The sequence below is a fragment of the Rhyacophila brunnea genome, unplaced genomic scaffold, assembly GCF_057557595.1.
Source record: "Rhyacophila brunnea isolate RB1 unplaced genomic scaffold, BYU_Rbru_1.0 scaffold_6, whole genome shotgun sequence".
Lineage (NCBI taxonomy): Eukaryota > Metazoa > Arthropoda > Insecta > Trichoptera > Rhyacophilidae > Rhyacophila > Rhyacophila brunnea.
The window spans coordinates 20169959-20191795 of record NW_028233276.1 but is presented as its reverse complement, the minus strand read 5'-3'; the positions used below and the strand labels follow the sequence as shown (position 1 = coordinate 20191795).

Sequence of the window (21837 nt, the reverse complement as noted above, 5' to 3'; positions counted from 1 at the left end):
TCAACCGAAGATAATGCGTACTATACTTTTTGGGACTGTGTACTATAATTCGGTGACAAACAGATGGAAACACTGCTTGGTAATGTAATTACAAAGTATTGAAATCCAAGTTAGTTAATATTTTATACGTCAGCCAGCAACATACAATTAAATCCAATAAAAACTATTGCAGTAAAATATACGAAATAATATTCATATATTATTTTATTTGAAAAGTCAATCACCGGGATAAAAACAATCATTTTGCAAATACCTAAAATTATGATATCACAGTACATCCGCGTCTACGTGAAGTAGACAAAATAATGTTGAGGTATATGGGTTCTTCAGCATTTAAGTTTACAACACCTCAGAAGCATACCTATTAGAAAAAGTCTTGAAAAAATATGGCGCAGGACATCTAATTCTGACTAATGTGCTTTGACACCTGCCCCCTACTTCATTACAACAGAACTAATAGTCATGCAACTTAAGCGCTTTACAATTTTCAATCAAGGTACAAATAGTAGATTTACTAGCCAGTGTCAAGATCTCTTCAAATTTTAGTCTGAACGTAGACACTGGCACTAGCTAATAATCAATAACAGACAATTTTTTATTCAATGAATATTTCACATGAGATTATTCTTTATTAAATATACATACTTTGGAAAACCTCACTAAGAAAAGGTCAGTTGCATTCTCAAATCTTGTGTATTCGTTGTATTTATTGTGTGCACGTAAAATATTCCTTAAATACAAACTTCTATATTGTCTTTCATAACCTCCACTATTTTAGGTACATAATTAGATTCAACACCTCAAATATGTACACTAAAATTTTGGACAATGTTAGTTTATTCCATGTTCCTACAATTCCGCTTCAAACTTTCGCTTTGATCGAAGTCATAGTTATATCTTTTCCACATACAGTTTGGCTGTTTTTATCAGGCTATAGAAAATCGTTTCCACATATTTTAGCGATTTTTTTATACTCACTAAAATTTCAATTATAAATTAATGATATATTTTATTGAAATAAATTATAATTATTGCTATAATAAGATCTTGTTGCCTGGTTAAGAGGCGGGAATTCAAGAACCTTTTAAAAACCCAAAGTGGCAGTATTTCTCTATGATCCGTATTATCGTGCACATTACATATTCATGTAATTACATCTAGCTACCATTATTCATGATAATTTACATAATAACGGACGTTACTGAATACTAAAAATAAAAGGACATCAAAGCATTAAAGCATTTCAACACAACTTTATACATATTGTAAGATATACAGATACGTTGACACATAATGTAGAAATCGAATTAATATTAATAATTAAAATGACGTTTCTACATCGATATTGAAGAAGACCCTTTTCTATAGAGATAAAACCTAACTATATTAATTGGAAGCCAAAAAAGAACCCTAGTATTATAATTTTCATACAAACTGTGAAAAGAAAAGAAGAAACTCATTGTGTGTTACGTAGAGATATAACAAACTGCAATTCGCCAGTGACTTTAATACGAAAACCTCAAAGAGCTCCGTATACAACTTAGATGTTAGATGACAATAAATAATTATAATAGTTTAAATTTATTATTTAATCGTATTCATAATAATTTTGAGCATGGTAACAGCTGATTCTTTTGGTTAACGTCCAATCCCACCATTTGGCATGAGACATCCCATAACTTTGAGGCTACTTCAGGATCCCTGGCTTCTTCGGATGGGGTTTGTGGAGTGCAGTCACTATGAACCAAGAAATAATACAATCATTACATAATAAATAATATTATTTGCCGTAAATACAATGTAAATTAAATAACATACATATAAATGCTTTGTACGTTAACCCATTGGAGACAATCGTTATAGGGTGCAGGACATGGTGAAAATAAAATATTTTTAATCATATTTTGACTTTTTTAAAGTTTAAGTTACTTACTTAATAATAGATGTAGCCATCATTTTATGGTATTAGTTATATAGAGTCCCATATATTTATTAAGAATTATTTGAGTTATACAATCTATTTTTATTTAAATCTGTCAAAATAATGACCAGTTTGGTAGGTATGAGGTGTTGAGCGAGTAAAAAACATATAACGGCCCTCTATTATCTAAATATCTTGAAGAGTATATTTAGCTCCAGTTTTATTTTATCATTTAATTTTTAATTCTATCATAGACTTTTTACCTTTGTCATTTGTCATAAAAAAAGGCTAAAAAACACAAAAACCTATTATTTGACATGTTTTCTGGATTCCACTGATACATAAAATTAACTTAAAATATAAATAAATAATAGAAGAATTCAATACGTACAAATATGCAAAGGATTTATTTGAATTAAATGAATAATAAATGAGTTATAACAATTATTTTAGTAATCAGTGTGCCTTTTTAAGTGATACTCAAAAAATAACTCTGTCTCAAATTGCACGCAAAATTAATTTTATTTATCTTTTACTTTAGAGATCTATATTTTCAACGCGTCTTTTGCGAGGTAAGTTGATTTATTCTATAAATTATTATTTTCCGTCAAGCTTAGAGTGACATCTATCGCCAAATCGTTGATTTAAAAGCGTCCATAGTTCTTTATCAATTTATCATTCAATCGAATATCGAAAAGTGAATGTATGTTGGTCGATATAATAATTACACATGGGCAAGCTTCATAATAATTATTCTTTGGATAGGTATTATCGAAGCGTGATGACAAGCTGGCAGACGGTGGACTCTTGTAACCGAATTGGATATCGACGAGAGGAATACCTTTTTCGCATGCCACATGAACGGCCGTCATCAAATTGATTACAAAATATCAGGGCATAGAAGACGAAAAATACTTCAGAGATCGACTTACCAGTAATACAGTCCGGATTCCTTGGCGCACGACTCGTCTAGTGCACAGTGCAGCGTGGTCTGTGCTCCAGATTTTGGTGACTTCAGCGTGACGCATCCGACCATGTACCACATTACATTGGCGCCCTTGACCAGAAGTTGGTCTAAGTGCGGTCCAATTTTGCAGCGGAGGACGCCCGGGTGGACTGCGTGCACGACCACTTCCTCAATGTTGTTTGCCAACAAAGAAAAGTTAATTCGTCGCACACATTCAACCATTTTTATGTACGGATAATAAGGGGAGATACTTAGTAAATGTCCACTATGTAGCGGTGTAGCCGTATCAAAAAATATATATATTATGGAAAATACAATGTACTTGGTGTTAAAGCTATGGTGTGGTGAATCTAATAAACAACAACTTGCCGGAGAGAACAGTTTAAAGATTAAATAACGTACAGTTTACAAACATTACGTTACATTTAATAGAAATAGGGGATTAAAATTAAGCGGTCCGCCCCGCCCTGTGAAGGATGAGTTCTCGTCTGAGATTAAGATTTTTTATATTCTTCGAGATTTTAATATATTTTGAAGATATAAGTTATAAGACGAGCAGACTATGTAGGTACTGTAAATTTCTGAAAAAAAACTGTACAGATCCGACGGTCTCGATTTTTTTTTGTTTTGCTTGAAAAATTGTCTTTCGCGAATGAAAAAAATTAAGAAAACCAATTTTTTTAGCTCTTTCATTCAAAGAAATTTTAGAAACGATACCTTTTTGGTTCTCAACTCTTAAACTTAAAATTTTCTAACTTCATTCTTGAGAAATGAGAATCTCGAAATTCTCAAAGAAATTCTCTAAAGAACAAAGTCTCGAGTAATGAGATTTTTTTTTCATGATATGTCGAGAATTCTCGAGACGAATAAATGACGATCACAACCTCTATTGATGAATTGATGCAAGTGCGTTTTTTCGATAAGTTTTATCTTAAAATCGGATCCTATTACCAAACTCATATTAAGCTAAGCTACTAGTACTAACAATATCTGTAAGCTGTGAAAAATTCATCCACATTGGTCCAGTAATTGCTAAGTTTTTTTATAATATCTACAACTAATTAATAATAGGTACGTTACCTGAAGTCGTCTAGCCAACTCCTTTGAAAATAAAATAACGGCGAGTTTACTCTGGGCATAGGCCTTGAAGCAACAGTATTCGGTGTTGTCATAATGAAGATCATTAAAATTAATGGCACCAACTGAAAAAAAGTGTTTTAAATAGTGTAAGTTTTCCTTGCACTATATTATGATCTATTAGTTTCATAATCGAGACAAACTCTTCATAGTTTGCACAAATAGTTTCTTATTATAAACATAGGTAATGAATTAACGCAAAAAATATGTATTGAAAGCATTTATTTAATTGGCAAATTGTTCTATTTTTCATACTTCAAAATATCCATATTCCATACCCAGTAAACAGCTGTGGCTTTTTGTCGCGTTATTTGAAAAAATTATAGGTATGGATTATAAATTTTAAATGATAGAAGTAAGTTTAATCACTAATGTATTTAAACACTTAAAATGACTGACATTTATTAATCTGCATATTTAAATCGTACCTGGAGAATACAGATATTCTTCGACACAGGTACAAATCATTATCATAGTAGGATAATATGCGGCATTACTTGTCTTATATGATATGATAGAAGAATATTTTTAGTCTATTATGGTTCGGTTTCTTTTCTCTTTTTTTCTTTTGACCCTGTCTGATCCTAATACGGTCATATGGGTCTCTACAGAGTAGAGGTTTGTATTAACAGATTATTATTATTATTATGTGTTGAATACAAAAAATAGTTTATTAAATTATAAGCACGTGCAAGTACGTTATATAACTATAAGGAAATAAGTGATCTGGACGTCGGTTAGTAATTAGGGCATTTAATTGATTTAAAACATAAAACCCGATATCCAAAATTAACGTAATTCTATAAACATTTCATGCACCCATTAATTTCCTCTAAATTAGACAGTATGCCCATAGCTTATTCTTCTTCTTCCACGGCGCTACATCCCGGGGTGGGATTTGGCCTCCTCCACAACCGCTCTCCACTCACTCCGGTCTCTCGCCACACTTCTTCAGTTACCGGGTCTTCCTATATGAGGCTTCTTATATAGGGCGCTCAAGATCGCCTACGGCGCCATTTTTATGGGAATCGCGGCTTATGCCGCCAGTGCTTGGTGCCCGCGCATTCCCAAAAGTGTCAAACTTAGAATCTCTCTTTTAAGAGGACAGCGCATCGCGCTTCTGTCCATTACCAAGGCCTACCGTACTTCCTCAACTGACGCGCTCCCGGTCCTGGCCGGCATTCTCCCACTTGACCTGCATATTCAGGTCAGCGGCGCTTCAATATTGCTCCTCAATGGCGAGGAGGCCGACGTTGGTGATTTTCACCTCGTTCCTCCCCCTCGGCTAGCTGGCGAAGGAGTAGCATTATTGAGGCGCAGAATTAGACTCATGTCGCTCAACGCGGCCATTACAACCTGGCAGCGAAAGTGGGACGAATCGACCAAGGGCCGGCACACATATACGTTTTTTCCAAACATACAGTGGCGAATGGAGATAACCAAATATCTGACTCCAGACCATTACACCAGTCAATTTGTGACTGGTCATGGTGGATTCGCTGGCAAGCTCTTCGAGCTTGGACTTGTAAGCCGTCCGACATGTCCATGCGGAGGGGAAATACAGGATGCCAACCACATCCTATGGGAGTGTCTGAGTATGTGCTCCGAACGGGAGGAAATGCTCAGGTCGGTCCAACCAGTTGTTGGACCCATCGGCCCGTCCGACCTGGTTGCTACTAAGGCCAATTATCTTGCTTTCAAAAAATTTGCGGCGTCTTACTACGGGCGTGAAGATCTCTTCACATAAATTTTGCTGCCTGTATGATTAGCTTCGTTCTTTAATTTAATAAACAAGTAGATTCATTTTCTTTTTAGTAATTTCCATGTGCTTTTTCTCTCCCTGGCACTTTGCATTAGAGTAAACTCAGTAAACTCAGTCAGAGCTCACTCTGAGCGTAGCAATCTAAGTCTTGGGCATCTTCTCCCAGGACACTCCCAGGCCAATTCTTAGATGCTTCACATCACCAATTGATGGGTCCCGTGATACTCTCGATTAAGACCGAGGGTGGTATGGGGCGGGTTTGGTGGAGGGACTTTAACTTCAATGTCTTCCTATATGAAGCCAGTCCACTTCTACGGCGTCAGCCCATCTCCTTCTTGTACGGCCTCTGGGTCTCTTCCGTTGGGGTAGCCACTTTGTCATGATCCTTGGTGCTCTAACTTCAGGCATTCTCTTCACATGTCCCGCTCATTGTAGTCTTTGGGACTTACAGTATCTTATGATTGTTTGCTGTTCAATCAGCTCTTCCAACTCGTGGTTCATTTTTATTCTGTAGTTCCATTTTTCAATGTGGGTTCAAAGATTTTGCGGAGTATTTTGCGCTCGAAGACAGCTAATTTGTTTTCATCGTTTTGAGTTAAGCACCAAGTCTCACAGCCATAAGTGACCACTGGCCTTATAATTGTTTTATAAATTAGAAGTTTACTTCTTCGGCCTAGAATTTTCGACCCCACCAGTCGCTTGCAGGCATGCCAGCATTTATTCCCGGAGATAAGGCGGATTTTTATTTCCTCTGCTGTCTTATTATGCCCACAGCTTAATTGGTAAAATACATCGGCGCGAATCCAGTGATCACAGATTCCAGTCCCGTCGGGCGGCGTCTCAGAGGTTTTTTCAAATATATGTATGTTCAGTATTATTATATAGAAAGTAACGTGGTGTATTTAGTAAAATTTTCTTGAAAAACGATATTTGATTTTTTATGCATTGCCATCACCATCAACAGCCTATCTGGGGTAGACTACGCTTCATAACATTAGTTTGAGGTTGCTCTCGTGGTGAAGTGCGTAAGGCTCTAGCCTTCCTTCCGGGAGCTCTGGGTTCGATTCCCGGTGATGATACAATATATTTATGTGATTTTCTCAAAGACTGGTGCTTTGTTATTGTTAAAAATTGCTAACAACCACCTTGTACGAAAAAGCAAGGACATGGTTATTAATAATAAAACAACAGTGGTTTAATAATAAGAAAACATAAGTTAATCAAAAGTTATAATACAAAGTACACGTTTTAATATACCGGTTGTGTTTACGAGTATTTGAAGTTTAATTAATTTTACTTTTTATGTTAAGCCGACTGAAAACATTATTTATTTTGTTGTTTAGTGTCCGAGTACTTACACAAAGCTTTAACATGCGTAGAACACTATTATCTTATCCAACCAGGGTTGATATTCGATGCTCGATGACACTAATAGTTAAATCACAATGGTAAAATGTTTATAGAATGAATTTAAAATTCAATTAATCCAAAGGCTCCACGCCCGCCTGTGTATATGTTTATGCTTGGTATATTATTATAAATAATATTAGGTAATACTCACAAAAATGCACGCTTGATGTTATATTAATAATCCTCGCCGTTTTCGACCTGACCACAATCGGCAGAAGCGTCAGTGTAAAAAGAAAATGTCCCAAATAATTCACTCCGAAATGCGTTTCGAATCCATCGACCGTCTTTCCTTGAGGATACATCATGATGCCGGCATTATTCACTAGAATATGCACGCTGGCCTCGTTTGCCACGATTTCCTCACAGCATTGACGGACGGAATCCAATGACCCAAGATCTAAGATATAGTACACCAGTTTCCCAAGTCCTGTTAGACCGATGCATTTTTGTTCGATGTCAGTTATTGTAGATTCAGCTTCTGCGGTGGTAAGGCAGCACATTACAACACGTGCTCCTGTAAAAAATCATTTATTATTCGACTTATGTTTTCATACTGAATCACCACCCCTCTTCCCCTTGACTATCTTTCTGGATCCGTTAGTATAGTTAGTATAATTACCAGTGATGTAGTGAAGCCGGGGACCTTTTCATGTATTTTTCACCAATATTATGTTCTACGTAGTTTTGAGTCTCGTGAATAAAGAAATATATTGCCATTGTTATTTTTAACTTAAAAACAATTATAAAATTGGGCGTAAATATGTGAAGAAGCAATCAGTCAGTTCAATTCCTGTGAGTGATTATGGGAAAATGCATCCCATCGCTTCCATTTGATTTATTAATAATCTTTATCATTGCAGTTATTAAAACATATTATGCTTTAGAAAAATGGTGAATGGAGAGAGGGGATTAGGATCGTAAGAGATTTTTGAGTTTTCAACACGTGTTCTTCCTCCTTCTTTCCTCAACGTTTCGGGCTCGTTGATAATTAGGATGTTTAAAAACTACCATCTGCTTATTTTTATGTACCACTATACTACTGGTAATTATCTATATTATACACGTATTAATTGAATCAAAAGTGAACGTGCAAAGGTGTGTTAAACATTTACAGAAAAAGCCAAGTTTCTTGCCTCTTTTATAAAATTCTAACGCCGTCTCTTTTCCAATCCCCGAAGTGCATCCGGTTACGATGGCAGTTTTTCCATCCAGTCGTGCATCGGTTTTACAAACTCCATTGAATAGCGGTGCGGATATCAGAGGAGATAAGAACCTGAATAACAAAATTACCTGTTACGTATTAGTTCAATAGAAGTATCAATTTAACCACAAATTTTATTATTTAATTTACATTATAAAAAAAACATATTATTTAGTGCATATTATAGGGTCGACTGTTTTAATTTTGCCGCCATCTTACAATGGTGTCTCCATCCGTAATAGTTTATTGGAGGAATATTTTTGAAATAAACATTACATATTGGACAGCTTATTTTAAAATTTAAAAATGAATGTTTAATAAAAATAATTAAAATATATTTTATGAACTACGTAGGTGCAACGTTATATATATTTTTGAATTGTAATAATTTTGTAATTTCTTTATTAAGTATCTTGTATGTATGTATGCATCTCCTATATATTATTATCCTAAGAGATTTTGGAAAACGCACCAACTTTTTTATTTAAATACCGTTTTGTTGATTATTAAAGGAATTTACTTCAATTTTTGCAGTCCAGAATCTACTTCTATTTGAATCCGGCACAATCTGATAAAACTCGACACAATCACAGATAATATCGTTTTTAAATAGCGTTTTATATCCGTCACCATACATTTTCGCATCTTGCTGTCCGTCTACCTCAAATTGATTATATTGTCGCTTAATACTTTCTATATAACCGATATTTCACAAATCTAAATTAATATTCCACAGAACTATTCAAATCTGTAAGCAGCACATTGGCGTACTAAGAAATTTAACAAGAATTAAATGCATGTTTCCTCACTAATTACTACTAAAATATAATCTAAAACCACTTTACTGCCACTTATCTGTCAAACTAATAGACTAATGATTGTCATTTGTTTTCTTTCGCGAGCCACCTAAAACAAGTTCATTTGACGAGTCAGAATTCAAATTTAGAATTTAGAAAAATGTGACATTTCTATTAGCACCCATAAATAATCAATTTCAATCAAGACATTTATTGTAAGATGAAGATAATTTTAATACTGCTATCAATAAATTGAATAATTTCAGACTTACGAGTAATATATGAAACTACATTATATTATATATATTACGTTCTTCTCGATATTATAGTAAGTATCATATACTTCCATATAAAATAGATAGATATTTATCGTGATTCAGTAATATTTTTGAATTATTTTTACATTTAGGTAGGTAAATGAAATTCATGTGAGGTTTCAAACAAGTACTTAATTAAAAATAAATGATGTTTATATATTTTATAATAATAATTATATATAAAATTACAGTAACCTTTCTTCTTCTTTCAGGTATATCATTATTTAAGTAACTATTAATACTCAACAAAAAATAAATTGCAATAATGTTTCTTTTAATAAAGACATTATGCACGTTGTTTGCTAATTTATTTTTGATAACTTCTAAGTGAAATATTATATATTTTTAGTCAAATATAGTCAATTATCACCTTTTTACGACACAATTAGGTACAATAAGTAAGTACCTGCTACTTTTTCCATTTTTGTTACATGATATAGGTATATACATATTATATATTTTTTTTCCCACAGATAATTTGTTAAATAATAATTTTAGCATGTTGAAATTTATTCCTTAGTATTCACAATCACTGCTGAAGTTTTAAATTCATTTAAATTACCGCGTTTAAATAACACGCTAATTATATATAATGGCCAATTGCACCAAACGCGCCAGTCGCGGTGTTAGCACTAAATGAGTTAAGTAGTTACGAATTTTACAATAAAGTACCATCTTTGCTCCGAAGCAAAGCATAATATGGACACACCCCTTCAGAGTGGTAATGACGAGTATCTTAAAAGACTTATTATGAGAAATAGTTTTTACATTTTTTTCATTCAAATGGAATCTTCCCCCATTGAATAAATAAAACGTATTATAACGCTATAATCTAAATGTATAAAAAATAAGTCTATCCTGCAGTGGCGATGGGTGGAGGTAGGGTGGATCCACCATAGTACAGACTAAACTTTGTCAGTTATACGTATTTATTTACATTGAACTAAGACTACAGTTTACAGATGGTGTTGGTTAGTTTTTAAAATTCAATTAATCCGTGGGAAATAAAGCCATAATACGTATCTGTCCATAAAATATTTTAAATTATGCTATTAAATCATACATCATTTTGGATATTTTATAGATATAATAATATTTTATCTACTATTTTTTGGCTTAGGCAGGGTTTAATGAATTATAAAAAAACTAACAAACAACATGTGTAATATGTTTTCTTGGTTCAACGAAAACAAATAAGTATGAATGAAAAAGTGCAATATATAAACATATTCTACTAAAATGTCAGTGGTAGCAATCGGCGATAGCCAGCTGTTTTACTAGGCATATCAGTCAGACGGTATTGTGAAGGCCAGACTCCAGAATAGACGCATATGACCTCAAATTTATATTGGCAGTGACGACTTGCAAATCGTAAAACTGACAAATCTGCGAAATGTCAAACTGTCTGAGGTGAATGAAAATCCATCCCGAAGGGAAAACTATGGCGCCGTCTATGCATACTACACAATTATATTAATATCCAATACCGCCAAGCCGTCTGCAAGACCTAGCGAGACAGACTGACGAGAGCCAGCTGGCTCAGCTAGTAATGTATAAATTTTAATCGTTTTCATTACATAGTTTTTGTATAATTTATTGAAATATTGTATTCCGTCTGCCCCGCTCCCAGAGTTTGCTATTCCCCCTGACATTTTCTGTGATCTCCGGTTGAGAAATTCTAGTATAGAGGGTTATGGGAAATTATTTGTGGAAAATCATAACTTACAACGGGTACAAATCGTAAAAAAATATTATCAAAATAATAGTTGAATTTCAATTGTGCAGCAAAAATTACGTGATACTCGTATTTTTGCGTGAAACCACAATCAACACAATAGAAGAACGCACCTGACGGGAAAATATAATGCTTGCAATTTGAGGATTGATTAAATATCCAAAATTATTTATGATTAAATAGCATAATTTTATATATTTTATAGAATACTTTTTGACTATTTATTACGACTTGGTATACACAGGGTTTACTTGAATTTTAAAAACTAACTAATACTATCTTCAATTTGTAGTCTTAATTCAATGAAAACAATTAATACGTATGACTGATAGACTAGTGTGCACTATTTATTTCGTATCTTAACTACCTACCTCCACCCTTCGCCACTGTAGGATAGTCATTTCATGTAAATAGATATATGGCATATTTCCAAAATAAGTTTCAAAATTGACAAAATGTATTTATGTAGAGAAAAGGTAATAATAATAAAAACAAAAATACTCCGCATTAGGTAGAGATTAAAAAAAAACAAAGATATTGTAATATTGATCAGTTATATTTTAAGAAATTATTGAATTAATATAAATATAAGCTCACTTTTGATATGATCCAAAATATCCCAGAACTTTCACGGCGGATGAGGGGAAAAATATAATAGTCTGCAAAATCCCAAAACACCATAAGAAGAAATCATAGCTGAAAAAAAAGAAAGAACAAGTTAAAGTTTTATCGAAATACATAGGTAATGTATAATTAATTTCAATAACATTTTTTTTATAGATAGACATAATAATTCAATAAATAACAAGATAGTTATTATAATTCATAGTTTCTGTGGCCATCACTGTTGAGAATATTTTAAATGTCATTTGTATGTGAGTTATGTCCATCCAGCGATCATGCATGCTGCCATCAGCTTAACTGGTTGTATTGGGAGGCCCGTAGCGCCCTTCGCTTGGCGGGATCATCGTGTAGTCGACCCCACTCATCCACGTCGACTTCGGATTCTTCTGGAGAACCGAAGAATTCTCTGGAGACATATTTTAAAAAGTCGGTCTTTTATGTCCTTCTTTTTCTTCGGTTTTCGTCTTCTATGAAAGGTTGGCGCTCAAATTGCAGTACCAACATCTCCTTATCATGGGTCAGTCACACAGATCTCTAACCAGTGACATTCAGACAACAGGTATTTTTTTACAAAGGAGCCTTTATAACTAGCAGCGCCCCAGACCCTTACGTATCTAGAAACATCGTTGTCTGCGAGTATATTTCGTGGAAATGTTCTAATCCTTAGTAGATAGTTAATATTGTGGATGTAATTTTTTATTTTTGTTGCATATGTTTGTTTAAGGCTCGAAATAAATAACAAAATAGCTGGGTAGGTAATTAACAAATTTTCATACAATTTAGGACTAAAAATTAGGCAGGTCACTGTCTCCAACGCACAAAGTATGGAGGGTTTGTAGAGGTTTTACCTAGCTTTCGTACGGTTGTCTATGCCCATACTGGCGCATAAATAACCGAGAAACGGATCCCCAAATGACAGGATATTATTAACTCGCTTCCGTCAGTAGTGTTCGCCTGGATGCACCTGTCCGCATAAGGCTGCGCGCACACGGCAAAGCGAAGTTTCGGATTCATCCGCCAAACGACGTTTGCGTTTTATTTGCGTTTTATTTGCGAGCCGATTGCGTTTTAAATGCGTGTCAAATGCGTCAATATTTCGACAATGCTGTCCAAGAGAAAACACGGTTTTCAAGGGGATTCATAAACGCCTTTTTTTGAAACTGCACCCTGCTGCGAGAGTATTTATCTTTCATTACAGTGGCGTACAAGGGTAAATAAATCAATATAAAATCAGTACGTAATATTGCATTATACCTACATTTATTTTCCCACTATTGCTTCTTTGGGAGCTGGACTGTTTTATATCGAAAGCGTTTTGAAAATTACCTATTGTTGAGCCTATTATATACCATCATCATCAATACTATCGACCGAGGGTACTTGATGGAGTTTGAATTTAAATTCTAATTGATTTAAGTTTTGTACTATTATTATTTATTAATACAATAAAAAAAGATTATAAGTTAATACACGAAGAAAGGGTAAAAACCTTATTACCTAGATACCTACTAAGTAAAGGATTAAGTACAAAAACATAATATTTTGAATAATTTGAATATTTGCAGTATTCTAAAAACCTGTTGTAAATACTATTAATACATTCGGTAGGTAAGCAGTTTTAAAAAATATAATAAAAAGTTGTGACACAGCACAGCTATGAGAAGAAGTATTTCACGAGAAGAAAGGCTCGCCATATCTATACGGTAAACTAAACTATTATTATTTATTTTGTAGTATGTACTTATTTAATTAATTTTTTTATTAGTTGACACTGTCATCTTCTATAGATACACTAAAATGGAAACGGGTACTAATAATAATATATTGAAGTGAGAATAATGAATACCCACCTACTACTATTGATAGGTATGTGCTTGTGTACTTGTATCGGTACAAGTATATTTATATTAATTATTGTTTTTTTGTTATAATATATTAGTTGCGATTAATTGACAATAAAATTTTGATAATTTATCTATTTAGCCGCTACAGTACCATATTATTCAATTACATATTCAAAAAAAGTTGGTAGTTATGAATTCAAAACACCTTTCATAAAAAATAGATTGAAATATTAGTAGGTACACTAACACGAAATTACCTGAGTCTCCGAGTCGAGTCTCATTACAATAGCTATCTTTTTAATGTGTAGCTATTGAATTCTAAGCAATAATATTCTATTGGAAATATGAACAGATTTTAAGGGGAGATATTTCAAATGTTTATGAATAATATGTTTTAAATGTTTATTTAATAAAAGATACAATAGGTATAATAATATATTACATTGTTCTAACAAATTATATACAAAAAACCTATAAAATATTTTAATTAAATTATATCTGTTTTCCCCATTGCATTAACGCCACTGTGAAATTCTTGATGACACTAATTAAGAAAGAAGGAAGATTTTTTTAATTTTTTCGGACTAAAGTAATAAATTATGTCATACAATATGTGCCTTATTGTGTTCGCCAACTTATAGCTATTATGGATATTAGTACTTTTTGTTTTCACCGTTAGTGTTATTATGTAAGAATTTATTTATTGCACTATCCGAAGAATTAAAAAAAACCTTTTTTTTGTCGCCAGTGGCGAACTAAGATAAATAAAATATAAAAATATAATATGTAAACATTACCTACATAATTATTAAGTATTTCTTTTTTACCATTTTACCTATATTTATTTTTTCCACTATTGCTTGATTTGGAATAGAATTCTGTTATATTATATCGAAAGCGTTTTTTAATTTGATGATATTTTCATAGTGTAGAAATTATTTTTAATGACTTTCATGCGGATTTTTGTTAGCTATACGCAAATGCAGACATAGTCCAAATAAGCATTAATCATTCAAGTGAATCTTTCTGGTTGCAAACAATTCATCATGACTTCGACAACAATAACAATACAGAACATGATAAAACAGAACAGCCAGGTTTTCTCCAGGTGTTCTGTTTTGTCATGTTCTGTTTTGTCACTGTCCTGTTTTGTCATGGAACCGACTGAGATTTAACATTCTTCATATTATTATATATGACAATGTGCTAGGTGCAGATTGCGTAGGCTTAAACCTTTACATTATACCCAAGTTTTTAATGAAAAATACCCACTCATCCGGTCATGAGTTTGTCATTGGTAAATAAAATTTATTAGGCCTTTCTGAACATAATTATGTGGTTAATCAGTAATATTTCTTAATACGCGCCCCCATAAATTTAAGCTTTCAAAAGTTCGGTCCTGGCCTAAATGGGAAGATTTAAAAGAACATGTGGTAGGTAGTATATTCATGGCACGTATTGTATGACATAATTAATTACTCCATTGCTTCAGTGGCGTTCATGCAATGTAGAGCAACAGATATAATTTAATTAAAATATTTTATAGATTTTACTGTAGCGGGTGAATAGATAAATTATCTAAATTTTGTTATCAATTAATCGCAAATAATATATTATAACACGAAAACAATAATTAATATAAATATACATGTACCTACACAAGTACACAGGAACATACCTATCGATAGTAGTAGGAAGGTATTCATTATTCTCACTTCAATATGTTATTATTGGCACCCGTTTCCATTTTAGTGTATCTATAGAAGATAAAAGTGTCAACTAATAAAAAAATAATTAAAGAAGTACATACTTACTACAAAATAAATAATAATGGTTTAGTTTACCTTATAGTTATGGCGAGCCTTCACGCTTAAAAACAGATTAAATTTAATAAAAATATTTTATAGATTCGATACCTACATAAAGATTCTACTACTAAAAAGGAGGCATGATTCTATTAAAGATACATACTTATTTAATATCGAATATAACCAAATGCATACCTACTTGTATTCTTCCCAAAAGAATGGTGTTATTTTAAATATGTATTTCATATAATATGAATAGGTAGGTGGGTAATTCAATACGTATCTATAGGTACTTATATAAATATTTTCGGTATAGGTATATAGGTATTCATCAAAAATTATTTAAATTTGCATATTACGAACTATACCTTAACATTGTTTATTCGTTTTTTTTTTATTTAGTGAGTAGTTACAGTTGGTGACATCTCTCATTAGTTAATATTATTAAACTCCCAACATATTGCACAACGAGAAAACTATTGTTTACGAGAAATGACATTTTAATACGCTTACCTACCGAATGTATTAATCGTATTTACAACGGGTTTTTTTAGAAACACTGCAAATATTCAAATTATTCAAAATATTATGTTTTTATACTTCATCATTTACTTAGTAGGTATCTAGGTAATAAGGTTTTTACCCTTTCTTCGTGTATTAACTTATAATCTTTTTTATTGTATTAATAAATAATAATAGTACAAAACTTAAATCAATTAGAATTTAAATTCAAATTCCATCAAGTACCCTCGGTTGATAGTATTGATGATGGTATACCTACTAATATTTCAATCTATTTTTTATGAAAGGTGTTTTGAATTCATAACTACCAACTTTTTTTGAATATGTAATTGAATAATATGGTACTGTAGCGGCTAAATAGATACATTATCAAAATTTTATTGTCAATTAATCGCAACTAATATATTATAACAAAAAAAACAATAATTAATATAAATATACTTGTACCGATACAAGTACACAAGCACATACCTATCAATAGTAGTAGGTGGGTATTCATTATTCTCACTTCAATATATTATTATTAGTACCCGTTTCCATTTTAGTGTATCTATAGAAGATGACAGTGTCAACTAATAAAAAAATTAATTAAATAAGTACATACTACAAAATAAATAATAATAGTTTAGTTTACCGTATAGATATGGCGAGCCTTTCTTCTCGTGAAATACTTCTTCTCATAGCTGTGCTGTGTCACAACTTTTTATTATATTTTGTAAAACTGCTTACCTACCGAATGTATTAATAGTATTTACAACAGGTTTTTAGAATACTGCAAATATTCAAATTATTCAAAATATTATGTTTTTGTACTTAATCCTTTACTTAGTAGGTATCTAGGTAATAAGGTTTTTACCCTTTCTTCGTGTATTAACTTATAATCTTTTTTTATTGTATTAATAAATAATAATAGTACAAAACTTAAATCAATTAGAATTTAAATTCAAACTCCATCAAGTACCCTCGGTCGATAGTATTGATGATGATGGTATATAATAGGCTCAACAATAGGTAATTTTCAAAACGCTTTCGATATAAAACAGTCCAGCTCCAAAAGAAGCAATAGTGGGAAAATAAATGTAGGTATAATGCAATATTACGTACTGATTTTATATTGATTTATTTACCTTTGTACGCCACTGTAATGAAAGATAAATACTCTCGCAGCAGGGTGCAGTTTCAAAAAAAGGCGTTTATGAATCCCCTTGAAAACCGTGTTTTCTCTTGGACAGCATTGTCGAAATATTGACGCATTTGAAACGCATTTAAAACGCAATCGGCTCGCAAATAAAACGCAAATAAAACGCAAACGTCGTTTGGCGGATGAATCCGAAACTTCGCTTTGCCGTGTGCGCGCAGCCTAAGTGTTGCACGCTAGAGTATTGTAAAACGTTATAATGTAAGATGTGTATAATATATTCGCAATTAGTAATGTGTGATAGTGAGATGAAATATAAATACTTCGAAACGACAAATCAAGTGTTTCCTTAATGTGCCGATAATTCCTTGTCACACACATGTATAAGAAGCAACCGTCTGCCGAACAATATAATAGAAGCTGTATTTCTTGCCACCAATGATATGTCATTGCTTACCACCAAGAAACACCAGATACAGCATCTATAGGTTCCTACATATACCATGTGATCAACATAGGAAATCCTCATCATGCAGCCACATCTCGATGTTTTTTTTATAAATATTTATTATCTCGTTAATTATTTATTTAAGAACGGAAATATGCATCCTCTACTATCCATGGAGTCGATACAATCGACATCGCCATCGAAAGAAGGCATCGATCAATTTTATTGCAGTACCTAAATAAATAAAAATGTAAATAATAATAGTAATTGTGTCATTTTCTTTACTAACTGTAAGTTCAAAAAAAAAAACTAATTGATACAACGCCAACATTTTTTGTCTGATTGATACATACAACTTTTTCGAATCAAGTCCATAACGGTAGTCAGATAATAAATTGTTAATAATATTTTTTGCGATTAGTTTTACATATGAAACAGCTAAGTACATCATTATAAAATGTGTATAATTATTCAATTGATCTCCAGTAAAGTTGAATAATAGTGTGCAATTTAAATACTGAACGATTTGTAACACTTGTTACCATACAAAAAAAATGTATGAAATTATAGCCATCAAAATAATTATAGTGAGCATAATTATGTAGGGATCAGAATAAGACATTTTATCTGCTACTACATCTCTTTATATTTTTATAACGTCTCTATAAAACATTTAAAACCCTCATTGTACCTTATATTGCAGATAGGTTATTTATTAAGGTGTAAAAAATTGGCGTATATCCAGATTATGGATTGCAAAACCGAATGAAAATGTCAATACCGGTTTTTCGGTATTTCTTATTGAATACCGGTATTTTTTAAACATTAAAAAAACAGAAGTAGGTGCTTATCAATAAATATAGCTATTAAAATCGTTTTAAGATATCATTTTATAGCAATAACCTACATACCTACATTTATTATGTTGACATTCAAAAATATGTATTCATCATAATTGTAGAACTAGTGATTTTTTACAAATAATTAGAATATATTGATAATTATAACTAAAGCCCTCAAAAGTTCATCAAGTGCAAATAAGTCCTGGCTGCAGGAAAAGCTTCAAATTCAACGCTTGCACGGTCATCAATAATTATAGGATCACGGATGTTTTCTGTTTCGAAATAATATTATGATAATTCATCGCGACAATTACTTAAGGGCGGACGTGCTCAGCGTAGGTCAAAATAGAGCTTTTATTGAATTTTCAAAGCATGATCCTGGACATTCCTTAAACGTTGTAGATAATCTATTTATATAATTTTGAAGCCTTATTATCCTTTATATTTATTTTAAACATTTGATGATTGCATAAAGTATTTTTATTACATAAAATAGTATTCTTTTAAACCTCTTGCTCTAATGTTTTAGTTTAGAATATAGTCATATTTCAGTACATAAATGTGAAGTGGTGTTAAGATTTTTTACATTTATTAATTTTTAAACGCATTTATAAAACCATCAGTATAATTTATGTCGACATTATTATAGTGAAATATTTACGATAAAAAAATATATTGATAATCTCTGTGATCCCAAATTTGACAAGAATTAGGCATTTTATTATTCAAAAAATGGGCAAGATTAACACATTTGTTTAATCCGAGTTGTACATGTAATGTGATATACATATTTACCTACCTAAGTTAAATTAAAAATAGTATTGCTTGTGTACATTTTTAATTTGAGGTAATTCATTTTTTTTTCAGAATTAGGTAACTATAAAATTTTGATGCGTTGAAGTGAGGCTTGGCAGAAATAAGGTTGGTTAACCACACTTTAAAGTTTAAACAAACATTGTCAGTTAGCAAAATGGCTGGAACAACGAAGAGGTTACCTCACGCGTATCGCGCTATATCGCCGACCGCATAACTCAAACGTTTTTTTAAATTTTCTGCATGCCTACATATTTTAGACTCGTTTCGAATGTTTTAGTTTTTTGGTGCCTAAGCACAAGTCGTACCCCGCCACTAACCCCTCTCTCTCAACCCCAACTCAAAATTATTATTGAATGAATTCATCTTTCAGGTGTACAGTAGATAATCTCTTATGAGCGTATGTAGATGGAAATAAAAGAATATTCCCGAAAGTTATCCACTGATTACCTTAATTTATTTAAAGTTTAATTACTCGGTTATTCTATTGAACATTTTAAAATAAATATAAACCTTATAATATAATATCTAATGTAAACTTGTAATCTATATTTATTTATATACGCATATTGAGTCTCCAATGGGCCGATTTAATCAATGTTAAAAAAGTTATCAAAGTCAATCATACGTCATAATATTTAAAAAAAAATAATTGTAAAATAATATTCTACACGTGAGCTATCATCAAATTATATCAATCATCATATATCATATCAATTTGCATCGACTAGGTACTTATTTTATTATTAGAGCAAATTTGTGGTAAGTATGTGTTTATCTCATTTAACTGGTCGACCCACCACGACGCCCTCCCCCCTCCTAAACTTTGGGCCAAAGGGCTATAGTTCTGTTAATTCTTCCCTTGTGGGGATCATGTCTCACTTTATATGTATTTTTATTTAATATAGTATGCGTAACAGTTCTGCCGTTGTATTTTATGTGCTACGTGATATTTTCGCTAAGGTACACGAAATTTGATAAAATGAGAACCTATAACTCTTCATTATAATATAATATTATTATCTCGTCCTCGAAATGTCATTTTCCCTAATGCCTTACGAGAATACTCAAAAACGAGGAGACTGAAACTAAAATTCCAGCCAGTATCTAGCTAATGTAATTCAATGGCGGCTCGCTCACGGCAAGACTGAAATCTGTCAGTTTCAAAACGCTCGCTATTAAACTGAGACGCCATATGCTAATCTCACAGTCTCCCAGTTTCCAGTCCCCCATAAAACAGTGGTGCCAATATCGGTAGATTCGATGAAAAATCACATTTTCTTACCAAAATTGGTAGCACTGAACTGAACTGAACAAGCAGTAACAAGTCAAGACGTCAAAGGTTAAAGAAAGGCGAACCGATTTTTAATTTAAAATTTGTGGAAGAGGTCGAGTATAGTCGGTATAGTTACAGGCAGCCAGAATATTCCTGTTTATATGTTGTATAATATTTTATAATTTGGCAGTTTGAGGTTATGAGATTATTATTTCAAGTGGATTTCAAATAGCGCCGTGTGCGAATCATCATTGGCCAGATTATGAGTTCCATCAGCATTCAGTTCATTCGTTTCTTAATGAGCGAAAGGTCTAAGAGCCCCGAACATTATTTTTAATACTTCTTTTCTCTCACCCACTTGCTAAGTACACAGCATTTTAATTCATACGTTAATACCGAGCAAAGGAGAGAGAACATTTCATTTGATTATAGCTGACGATAATAATATAGTTTAGTATTCACTGCCTGAAGTCATTCACCTTGAGCGGTTAATATATAATTGCAAAATTCAAAAAAAATATATACGCAATACTTTTTTGCATCACAAATATCCTGTTGTACGTTCCATTTTTATAATGGTGTAAGAGTGACTAGTAACTATTTTTTACCAATCGATGGTACAGACAGTGGTCGAAATATAAAATTTCAAAAAGCGGAACGCTCGATTATTTTTCAAAAATATCGGAATGTACCATTAAAATGATTCTATAAAGCAAAAGTATAGTACAAGGATCTAATGAAAGTTGGAAAAAATATTAAAATAAATAAAATATTGGACAAATTAATAAAATTTAATATCCTACCCATATACTAATTATACTAGAACTAGACACTATGCCTAGTAATTGGTATGATCAGGTATTTCGTTAAATCTAGATTACTTAACTCTGTGTTGTTTCTTATTTCTTATTCATATTTACTAAATGTACTCTTAAAAATAGTGTTATTCTATTTTCTTACTTAATCTGCTGCCCCTAAGCAGTGCTCGACCTGCACATTCATACTGAGCGCTACTGATTTGTACTTATAATAATATTTAATTTAGGATAATTTAGTCTGTTATGAGACAAAATATATCTAGATAAACTTAAGAATGACGGACGGGTCGCTGGAATAGTACAAAATTCTCATAAATTAGTATATTGTATATCAATAACTACTAAAACGACCGAAACGTGCAAGAAGTTGTAGTCGCGTGTGTTTCTAATATTAACGTGAATTCGTGTAAGTACATATTTATATAGAAATGTAAATCGCCGAAAAATATGTATAGCA

General features: G+C 32.2%; 1 protein-coding gene across 1 annotated transcript in view; it reads right to left on the bottom strand.

The window, feature by feature from the left end:
* Positions 1–1237: 1237 nt before the first annotated feature.
* The window catches only part of LOC147065369 (retinol dehydrogenase 12-like), a 32653-nt gene continuing 12053 nt past the window's right edge, over positions 1238–21837 (bottom strand). The window contains exons 3-8 of the mRNA XM_085956971.1: positions 11845–11943; positions 8331–8470; positions 7349–7711; positions 3964–4090; positions 2854–3153; positions 1238–1737 (exon numbers count right to left, since the gene is read on the bottom strand). Of these exons, the coding sequence (XP_085813097.1) occupies positions 1599–1737; positions 2854–3153; positions 3964–4090; positions 7349–7711; positions 8331–8470; positions 11845–11943 (1168 nt within the window). The 3' untranslated portion in view covers positions 1238–1598. The remainder of the gene's footprint in view (positions 1738–2853; positions 3154–3963; positions 4091–7348; positions 7712–8330; positions 8471–11844; positions 11944–21837) is intronic.